Source organism: Arvicola amphibius, chromosome 11 (genome assembly GCF_903992535.2).
Source record: "Arvicola amphibius chromosome 11, mArvAmp1.2, whole genome shotgun sequence".
NCBI lineage: Eukaryota > Metazoa > Chordata > Mammalia > Rodentia > Cricetidae > Arvicola > Arvicola amphibius.
In genome coordinates this window covers 118,806,808-118,817,527 of record NC_052057.2, presented here as the reverse complement: position 1 = coordinate 118,817,527, position 10,720 = coordinate 118,806,808, and the positions used below count along the sequence as shown (strand labels likewise).

At 44.2% G+C, this 10,720-nt stretch overlaps 1 protein-coding gene across 1 annotated transcript; it reads left to right on the top strand.

Moving 5' to 3' along the window:
* The first annotated feature begins 305 nt into the window (after positions 1 to 305).
* On the top strand, positions 306 to 8,026 carry Pdp1 (pyruvate dehydrogenase phosphatase catalytic subunit 1). Its single transcript, XM_038347717.1, has 2 exons — positions 306 to 395; positions 4,276 to 8,026. The coding sequence occupies exon 2, from the start codon at positions 4,320 to 4,322 to the stop codon at positions 5,934 to 5,936; it is 1,617 nt and encodes a 538-aa protein (XP_038203645.1). The 5' UTR covers positions 306 to 395; positions 4,276 to 4,319; the 3' UTR covers positions 5,937 to 8,026.
* Positions 8,027 to 10,720: the final 2,694 nt, after the last annotated feature.

Genomic DNA, 10,720 nt, shown 5'->3' with positions numbered 1-10,720 from the left:
CGGTGGCGGCGGCGCGCGCAGATCCCCCCCCCCCCGACCCCTGGGCGTGGCATCGGGGGCGCGCGCGGGCCTGGAGCCAATAGGCAGGGTCTGACCCCAGTGACGTCACAAAACTGGCGGGGAGCGCGCCTTCTTCCGCCCCCGCCCCTCCGGCCCGGGCTTCTCCCGCCGGGTCCCGCCCAATCGGCACCGCGCAGCCAATCGGAAGGCGGGAAGCGCACGAGCCGACGCGGGGGCGGGGCCGGGTGGCGGCCGGGCGAGGCCGGGGCGCGGGGTGGGCCGGACTAGGCTGAGCCGTCGCGCGCCGGGGAGCTCAGCGGTGCGGAGGGAAGGAGCGCGCGGAGGGGTGCGGCCGCCAGCTGAGGCTGACCGCGGCGGGTGCTCTCCTGGACCCGGTTCGTATCCTCGTCCACCGCCGCCGCGTCGGGAGGGGGCGGTCGGGGCGGCGAAGGGGAGGGCGCGCGTGGAGGGCCTCGGTCGGGAGGAGCCGCCGCGGGCCCCGGGCGGTACCGAGCTGGCTGTCAGCGCGGGGCACGTCCGCCTCGGCTCGCCGCTGTCACGCTCGGCCCCGCGTGGCCGCGCCGGCTGCCCGCGCCTCGAGGTCTGCGGAAGCGGGCGCAGCACGGGGCCGGCGGGGCCCGAAGATGCTGCGCGCCCGTGGGCTCAGCGCGCTGGCTGCACGGAGCGGGAGCGCGGCGCCCGTCCGAGCTCCCGCAGTCCCCGGCCTGGGGCCGGGTGGCCGTCTGGCCGGCAGGGTGGGTTTGTTTGGTTTCTTCTTCTCCCCTCCCCTTTCTCCCCCCTCCGTTCTCTCCTCCCTCCCGGCCCATTCACTGGGCTGCTGCGAGACCTCGCCCCTCCTCCGCTCCCGCCTCCCCGCCACCGCCTCCTCTAATGAGCATCTCTGCCTTGCTTTCAATGGGCCGCTGCTGCTGTCGCTGCTGCTGTCCGCGCGGTTTGTGGATGTTGTCGGCTCCGTGTTGTGATGACAGGAGAATGTGTGTGTGTCCCGGGCCCAGACGAATTGGTAGGTATTCATGTTACTACCTGTGTTGGGGACCCAGGAAGCATGGTGACTGAATTTGTGTATGAATGGATGGCTCTAGAGGTCCGCATGGAATTAAGGTGGGCGATAGGAAAAGGGAGACAAAGGCGCTCTGGACCAGAAGAATTTCTTTGATATCTTAGTAAGTGCGATTTTCGGGTAGGGACAGACGAAACTGATCAAACAAGTGCTGGTTTGGTGCCTGGTGTCTTAAGGATAAGGGTTTTTTTTTTTTTTTCATTCCTGTAGATACCGACATGGGAAATGGCTAGGCGTTTCCAGAAAATGCTGAAAAATCCCAAGTCTTTGTGCAGGGTAATGCAATTAGATTACATAAACGGAGGTTATGATACGTGTAATGGCTAGTGTAGTATTTATTTCCATTTGCATCAGAAGCTCTGCAGGGCCGGGAAGCTCTGGAGTAGGTGCGCCAGTAGCATTTTTTTAAATTGATTTGGCCAGTGGGTTTATTGACGAAGTGGAATAATTTCTTGGCGCAGGCTTTGCCGAGCACATCAGAAAGAATGGACGGAGCGCTTTCTGTTTCTGGTTACAGCGCATCTTTTTATTAGTCATTGCCAATAGCAGCCAAATCTGCCTAGGACTGAGCAGCTGCACACAGGATTGCCAAGTCTGGGCCATGATAGTATATGAACTTAAAAAAAAAAACCGCAAGACCGTGAAATTATTCTAGATTACCAATAACCATATCCTGATATTTTCATTGCCTAATGAAGAGACTTTGGTTTTAAGCCAGCGAGTTTATCAGGATTTCAGAGGTTTTCTGTTGAATCACAGGCAGTGTAGAAGGATAGTAAGAATCTTTCCAGGCATTTAGTAATGTATGGACTTGTACCATTTCTGGTCTGATGAAAATACTATATAATTAGTACTGTACTGACCTGATAGAATGATTATTAATTACAGTGCAAACTTTCATGATTCAACTTCCTGAAGAATTTGCCTTTCTTTTGAAAGCTTGTTAGGAGCCAAAGAATTGAATGCAATCCATATGCTAAGCTGTGATTAACTGAAGATACAGTTGAAAATAAATCACTCTCTGCTGTTTTGACTTTTAATCTCAAATACTTTTGCTGTGAAGAAAATCTTAAAGGGCTTGAGTTTAAATATTCAGAACACCTGCTGCATGGATTATGAGCTTTTTTGCCCCCAGATTTCATTCATTTCTACTCGACTTTAAAAGCAGAAAAACTGTCAGAACACAGGAACTTAAGGAAAGGGAAGGCTCCCTAGGCGGGGAATCCCCTGAGCAGATGCTACTTAAGCTGGTAAGCCTTTGCCCCTCCCGCTCCCACCTCGTCTTAAAGTAATACAAACTTAGATTCTGAAGAAAATTTACCTCCATTAAAGTTGAACCTACATTTTAATTTTTAATGATAGTATTTGCATCATAAACTAAAAAAGGGATACGGTTTATAACCACAAGGCGCTGTGGCGTGGTACCACACTGCACACATACTCTGGCTGAGTTCAGCACCCTTCACCTTTGGATGACTTTCAGGTGCTCAATTTGAATTGTTGTCTAGGCGGTTGGTCCCAGTAAGTCCTTGTTAGGGATTCCTTTTCTCAGTTCAGAAGGCTTACCTTTGGAATCTAACTCCAAAAGTCTAGTCCTCCCCACTGAGCACTTCTGTCTTTGTATTTAGAAGCAAGCCTCTTCTTAAGAGTCAGCACTTTACTGTTTACAAGACATCTGTCCAACTGTGTGCTCGGTGCAGTCTACAGAAGCGGATGCAAACCTGAGTTTTCAGTGTGTGGTTCTCTCTTCCCTCATTATCACTTTTTGCTTCCTCAGTGCCCACTGAAAAGTACATGTAAATTGCTTAACACTGTGATTCAATTTTTTTTTTTTTTTAGTAGATTCAGCTTTTGGAAACAGTAGTTGATACTAAGATTTGTTTTATTTTTTAAAATTTATTTAAAGCAGTTCTAAAGTCTATTTCTTGTACTTTAAGTGACTACTTGAGACAATACCTTAGGAATTCATAGAAAATACATTACTGAAGATTTTTTATTGTATACATTATTTGAAATAGTGGTATATATGTTCACTTAAGCTTTCTAGATAAATTCCTACTATAAATAATGTCTTCAGAATATTCATAATGCTATACTGTTATAATCCAAACCTTGGGCTTAATTTCTGGTTCTTTGTTGCTTCCCCATGACAAGTAGATACCTGTTTTTAGCTGAAAGAGAATCCGTTCCCAAGGAGTAAATAGGGGTCTCTGGTAGGTGAAACAATAGCTCTGTAGCTTGCTTTTGTGACTGCTAAGCAAGGAACGATGGTGGCAGGTTAATTAAATTCTAAAATGGCATCACATGTTACCAAAACCAGGTTTATATATAGCAAAGTATACTTAAATTATTTTTTGTTTTATCATGAGCGGCATAGCAAAATTCAGCAATGAATCAAAAAAGACTGCATTTGATTTCAAAGCCTCAATACATTAAACATAAAAGCATGAATCTTAAAGAGTTTAGAGTATCTACTTCCATGTGTTCATTTAAAGTTCAATGGGGAGGGCCCCAGAGAGGTGCAGTGCCCTGGCCAGGGTCGGTTGGTGAAGAGCAGACCCCCCCTCTCTCTAGCTCGCTAAGCTGGCTCAGTGGTGTAGAGAAGGAGCTTTGCAGGACCTTCCACTGAATTTCTGTTTTATTATGTCTAAAATGTCTCCTTTAAGATAAAATGAACATTGTTTCAATACAGTGGTGTGTGTGTTATTTACCAATGACGTGTGAACATGCACTTGTTAAGGATATGCCGACACTTAGTGATAGCATCATGTGTTGTCGACTGCCAACAGATGGACTACAGCTTAAGGAACAGATCTTCATCCATGGTGGAGTGACTGAGCCATGGGAGATGTGAGGCCCCTTTGTAAAAGCACAGCGATGGAGAAGGGTGGTTGGGCAGGTAGGCTGCTGCGGCACAGTGTTACATAAGTTCCTGCTTGGCTCTCTTCAGCCAGATACATGCGTATGCCGAGCAGTGTGTGCTGCACAAATAAGTACAAAGGAAAGAGAAATTATAGTTTAGACGTGGCTTCATGAATGGCTGAGAATGGTAATTGCCATGAAACACCTTGTAGAGATTACCTAGCGTACGGATTTTCATGTACATTCCCTTAGTATTTTCTATAAAGCAAAGCTTGTCAGATAATCTGAAGTGTAACTTTTCTGTGTGTGTGTCTGTCTGACTTGCTCTCTAGGAATCCCAGTCAGAACATCCAGCCTGCCACTGTACTCCGATGCCATGCCAGCACCGACTCAACTGTTCTTCCCTCTCCTCCGTAACTGTGAGTTGAGCAGAATCTATGGCACTGCATGTTACTGCCACCACAAGCATCTCTGCTGTTCCCCACCATGCATTCCTCAGAACCGCCTGAGGTACACGTCCCATCCAGCATATGCTACCTTCTGTAGGCCGAGAGAGAACTGGTGGCAGTACACTCAAGGAAGGAGATACGCCTCAACACCTCAGAAATTTTACCTCACACCTCCACAAGTCAACAGCATCCTGAAAGCTAATGAATACAGTTTCAAAGTTCCAGAATTTGATGGTAAAAATGTCAGTTCCGTTCTTGGATTTGACAGCAATCAGCTGCCTGCAAATGCACCCATTGAAGACCGGAGAAGTGCAGCCACCTGCTTGCAGACCAGAGGGATGCTTTTGGGAGTCTTTGATGGCCATGCGGGCTGTGCTTGTTCCCAGGCAGTCAGTGAAAGACTCTTCTATTATATCGCTGTTTCCTTGTTACCCCATGAGACTCTGCTGGAGATTGAAAATGCAGTGGAGAGTGGCCGGGCCCTGCTGCCCATCCTCCAGTGGCATAAGCACCCCAATGACTACTTCAGTAAGGAAGCGTCCAAACTGTATTTCAACAGCTTGAGGACTTACTGGCAAGAGCTCATAGACCTCAACACTGGAGACTCAGCTGATATTGATGTTAAAGAGGCTTTAATTAATGCTTTCAAGAGACTTGATAATGATATCTCATTGGAGGCTCAAGTCGGTGATCCTAATTCTTTCCTCAATTACCTGGTGCTTCGGGTGGCATTTTCTGGGGCTACTGCTTGTGTGGCCCACGTAGACGGTGTTGACCTCCACGTGGCTAACACTGGAGACAGCAGAGCCATGCTGGGTGTGCAGGAAGAAGACGGCTCGTGGTCTGCGGTCACACTGTCGAATGACCACAATGCTCAGAATGAGCGGGAGTTAGAGCGCCTGAAGCTGGAGCACCCGAAGAGCGAGGCCAAGAGCGTGGTGAAGCAGGACCGCCTGCTGGGCTTGCTGATGCCCTTCAGGGCTTTTGGAGACGTGAAGTTCAAGTGGAGCATTGACCTTCAGAAGAGGGTGATAGAGTCTGGCCCAGACCAGCTGAATGACAATGAGTACACCAAGTTTATCCCTCCCAACTATCATACACCTCCCTATCTCACTGCCGAGCCAGAGGTAACTTATCACCGCTTAAGGCCACAGGATAAGTTCCTGGTGTTGGCAACCGATGGGTTGTGGGAGACCATGCATAGACAGGATGTGGTTAGGATTGTGGGCGAGTACTTAACTGGAATGCATCACCAACAGCCAATAGCTGTCGGTGGGTACAAGGTGACTCTGGGACAGATGCATGGCCTGCTAACCGAAAGGAGAGCAAAAATGTCATCGGTCTTCGAGGATCAGAATGCAGCAACCCATCTCATTCGCCATGCTGTGGGCAACAATGAGTTTGGGGCCGTCGACCACGAGCGACTCTCTAAGATGCTTAGTCTTCCAGAGGAACTTGCTCGGATGTATAGAGATGACATCACAATCATTGTAGTTCAGTTCAATTCTCACGTTGTCGGAGCGTATCAGAACCAGGAGCACTGAGTCCTGCTACCCTGGTAGTTCTCCAGTGCAGAGAGACTTCGGAAAGAACCAATAAGTTATTCTAAACACTTCACATCTGCTTCTCTGTAGCTAGTCCAGTGTCCCAGTCTGACTGCAGCAGACAGTATCACCAGTGTCTCTTCTGCCCTGTTGGCCCTCAGGCTTCCTGCTCTTGAGGCAGCTTGCTTCCTTATTGCAGGTGTCTTGTAAGGCTGACTGACTCCTAAGACTATTAAGAATGGCAGATAATATCTTGAGTAGATCAAAAGCAAGGGTCTTTCTGGGAGTATTAGTAAAGTCAAAAAATACCGTCCCCATCTGCAAACTAAGCATCATAAGGATTCTAATGTACATGAGAGTATTTACTACATGATTTTTAAAAAATAGTCCATGTATTATTCACAAACATTTATTTTAGCCTGAAGTATTTTTCAGGTCCAGTACTTTAAGCCATAAATGACCATGAACCTGAAATCTTGAGTTTGTAAGCTTTTGTGATTGTGCATAGAATAGGTTTCCCAATGGAGAGAGCTCTCAACTGCCCTTCTTTCCTGACCCATGGTATCCTCGGTGTAACTGGGATGCTTTGTTTTGCTACACCGAAAAGACAATAAAGGTTCTTAGTTTTATTTGTCCTTCTAGTGAATGTTAAATAAAGGGAAAATGTGTTTTTTCAGTTTGTATTCATGAAAAGCTTTATTTAGTCTGAAATAAAGATACCCAGAATTAAAAGACTGTATGTTTAATTCTTGTCACCTGTGGCTACCAGCATTTCCCTGTTCTGTAGTCCCTGAAGTCTTGGCAAACTGTGTCTAGTGGGTGACAAACTGCTGCTGAGAAATCACCATCTTCACTTGTGATAGGAATTCTCACGGAACTTAAAGACATGTAATAAGTTTAAATGCCAGCTTGAGCAGTAATATTTTATATTATGACAGTTTGAGGAATCTTTTGTTTGTCCCCACTTAGGTCAATTAAAATAATTTGTATTAAAATTATTAAATGCTTTAAATATACTGTAGCTTGTAATATGTGTTAAGATGTATACATAAGACACTTTTAAATAGTGACCTGTGCATGCCTGATACAGAACACTTAGTCACATCAAGTATTTGCAGCAGTCTCCATAATTATATGCAGCCCTTTCTAATACTGTATCAGAGTAAATGAAAAATATATTCAAGTAGGCTTTTCAGGAGTTTAATATGCATCAAATGTTACTTTTGTTCCTGCATTCAATGGTTATCTATGTATAGCTGTGCATACAATTTTATCACTTATTCACTTAAAAATAGCTATGAATTTGTTTAAAATTCACATAGATTTTTAATTCAAAACATTAGTGTCTGTTGTATGATTAGTTGGGAATATAGGAGTCCTTTCAGAATTCTGTAGGCTTTGAAGTACATGTTCAAGGACTCCGTATTTTGATTCTTAAATCAATGTATAGCAATATTGGCTGCGAAATTTGTTCCAAATGAAAGTAGACCCAGGAAGATTACAGCTCAGAACATCTTGGGATTTGTTTTCTGAAATACTCTTTGATTTCGTTTTTTAAAGTCAACTTTTAAAATGCCACTTTATTTTGGAGGGAGAAAGACTATTACATATTCTAAGTGTTTTTAGAGACATTATCTTAGGATGAAAAATACACACTATGAAACCCTGTTTTTAGTACGGTTTGGAATTGCTTTTTAATACCACCACTGGAGAGGTCTATGTTAATGTCTCGGTATAATACAGTGAATATAAATACTGCTTTCTGTGCCCTCTGAAATAAAAGCAAGACTTATTATCCAAGAAGTGTCTGCATTCTGAAAACGCAACGTGGAAGTGAAGATAACGGGGTATTCAGGAACCTTTGGATGCTGTTATTTAAAAGCAGTTGTGGTTCTGTGACTCGTCGTGACATGATGTCTAGAAGCAAAGTCAGTCTGTGTAAATTCTCATGAATTTATTTAAATTTTCTTGTATGTATTCAGTTTCTGTATTGATGTTTAGTCAGTCCTTCATGGTCCATGTAACATGCCCTGAACTAGTTAAAGGAACATGATATGTTACTTGGCTTGAGTGCTGTCCTTGGTTAGAGAAATGCCCACAGCGAATTAAAGCTTGACATCCGCTTCTGAGAGGCCTTCATGGGTTTTTCATAATAGTAGCTAGCATTTGCTGTACGCTTTCTGTGGGCAGTAGGTGTATTCAACTTTAGGAGCCAATAAATAGCATTTTAATAATTTAAGTCCAGTTATAATTTATAGTCAATAAAATTAAAAGGCTTTACATTTATAATGTGAGATTTGGGAGTCAATATCCACTAAGAAGAACGTTCCCATTGTACCAGAAAGTGACTTCGTGCTCCATTCTGGTTAACCCTTTCACATGAGAACTTCTTCCCTGTATAAACAGAACAGTGGTACATTCTTAGGACTTGATGTAGATAAAGTTGTATACTCTTTAGTGTAGCTTTTTTTTTATATTTATTTATTTATTTATTTTTTCCCATGGTTTATTTTTTTTATATTTAAAAATTTCCATCTCCTTCCCTCCTCCTCCCCCCTCCCTCCCCTCCTCCTCCCCCTTCCCTCCCCTCCTTCTCCCCCTTCCCTCCCCTCCCCTCCACCCATACCTCCCCTCCCTCCCTCTCAAGGCCAAGGAGCCATCAGGGTTCCCCACTCTATGCTAAGACCAAGGTCCTCCCAACTCCCCCCAGGTCCAGGAAGGTGATCGACCAAGCTGAGAAGGCTCCCACAGAGCCTGTCCATGAAGAACAATCAGAGCCCAGAGCCATTGTCCTTTGCTTCTCAGTCAAATGGTGTAGCTTTTTTTTAAAGATTATTTATTTGAGGAGTAGCCATCCCATTGTAAGGATAGACTGCTTAATTGTTGAAGTCCTTCCGAAACTTTGTCCATTTTCTATGGACATTTTTAGTCCTCGCTCCTAAGCTGGTTTTTAGATGGATGGTTTCTTAGGAATAATACCATTTGGTTAAGGTTCATCTTCACCTTTACAAATGCAAATGCAGGTGAGTTTGATGGACCTTCATAACCTTAATGGGGAGGAGTCTGTTTTAATCCCCCAGTCCTGAAGCCAAAGATGTGCATGCAATTGTCATGGAGAGAAGTTTGGAGAGTAGTCTTTGTATTGAGCAGACTTTTCACCGGGACAGCTCTGCATTTACTGAAGTATGTGGGGATGTTAGGTAGCTGCCACACCTCCAGTTCCTCTTCTCCTTTATTGATTAGGATTAACCTCACTATCTCATATATACACAGTACTACAGTTTGATTGGCACAGGGTCTTCCTGAGTGGCCAAAGCTTTGAACTTTTGAACTTTTTGGAAGGCTGCCTTAGCCTTCCAAGTAGCTAGAGTAACAAGCCTGAATCGTCAGGCCCAGGTCTGCTTTAGTAAAGAAGGTTAGTGCTATTTGGATGGAGCGTCCCTTTTTACTAGGCAAACAAATTTCTGAATTGGATTTAGTGCTGATTTTGTTCTTGAGCATAGAAATAAGGTCTCAGAAGGTACGTTTTTAAGCTGCGTGCTTACGACTTACACATAAATAATAACATTTGCTGTCCCGGAATTCTTCAGATTTGCAAGTTGAATATTGCTGAGTTGGTGTGGTGCCATGGCCACTTCCAGGAAGAGCTAGGTGACTGAAGACAATGGCCTTGGAATTGACACTATGGTGTGAAGGTCGTTTCTTTTGTGTGCAGAATTAATTTACTTTGAAAGCCAGACTTAATCCCACTAAACCAGTCCAGTTCTTAATACAGTTTACCTTGGGTGAAATTTCAGCAATACATAGCATTTCTTTTCTAAAGAAGACTCATATTACAAATCCTCAGATATATCAAAAATGATGTTCATGTAATTGAGGTCTACGTACTAGCCACTAATGATCATACAGTGCACACATTTTAATAACCACACGATGGAGGTGGAACTTTTTAGCCAATATATAGGTTTATAACTTTTTTTTTCCTTTTTTTTTTTTTTTTTTTTTTTGGTTTTTCGAGACAGGGTTTCTCTGCAGCTTTTTTAGAGCCTGTCCTGGAACCAGCTCTTGTAGACCAGGCTTAGGTTTATAACTTTTGCACCTAATTGTTGCAGTGCTTTTGGAACTCTGTCCAAAGAGACTCAGTTCTTCCAGAACAGCATATGTATGACAGCATACATGGCTTTTGTATGACAGCATACGTGGCTTATGTATGCCAGCATACATGGCTTATGTGTGACAGCATACACGACTTATGTATGATAGCATACATGGCTTATGTATGACAGCACACGTGACATATATGACAGCATACATGGCTTATGTGTGACAGCATACATGGCTTATGTGTGACAGCATACATGACTTATGTATGACAGCATACATGGCTTATGTTTCTTCTCTGAGTCAGCACAATGTTAAATAAAATTTGTTCGTTTTACATTAGAAATTGTACAACCAGAAAGCCTTAGCATACTTCTAATGGAGGGAAGCAAGAATATATCTTTAGATACAGTGGAAGACACTGCCATCAGATGCAGGAGAGTTCGTGTATTCTTGTCACAGCCATTTAATTTTGCATTTAACAGCCAAGATTTCTAAAAACATGAACAAAGACTTGCTGTGAAGGACTACCGTTTGAAGAGAACCTGAAGTGCCAGTGTACAAATGAGCCCTCTGCAGCCCCACCCTTCCTCCTCTTCCTAGGGAGATGACTTCCTAAACTGGGGAGAGACCCAAAGGATTCAGTTAAGTGAGTTAGTTGAGCCCAAAGCATCAATTTGAAC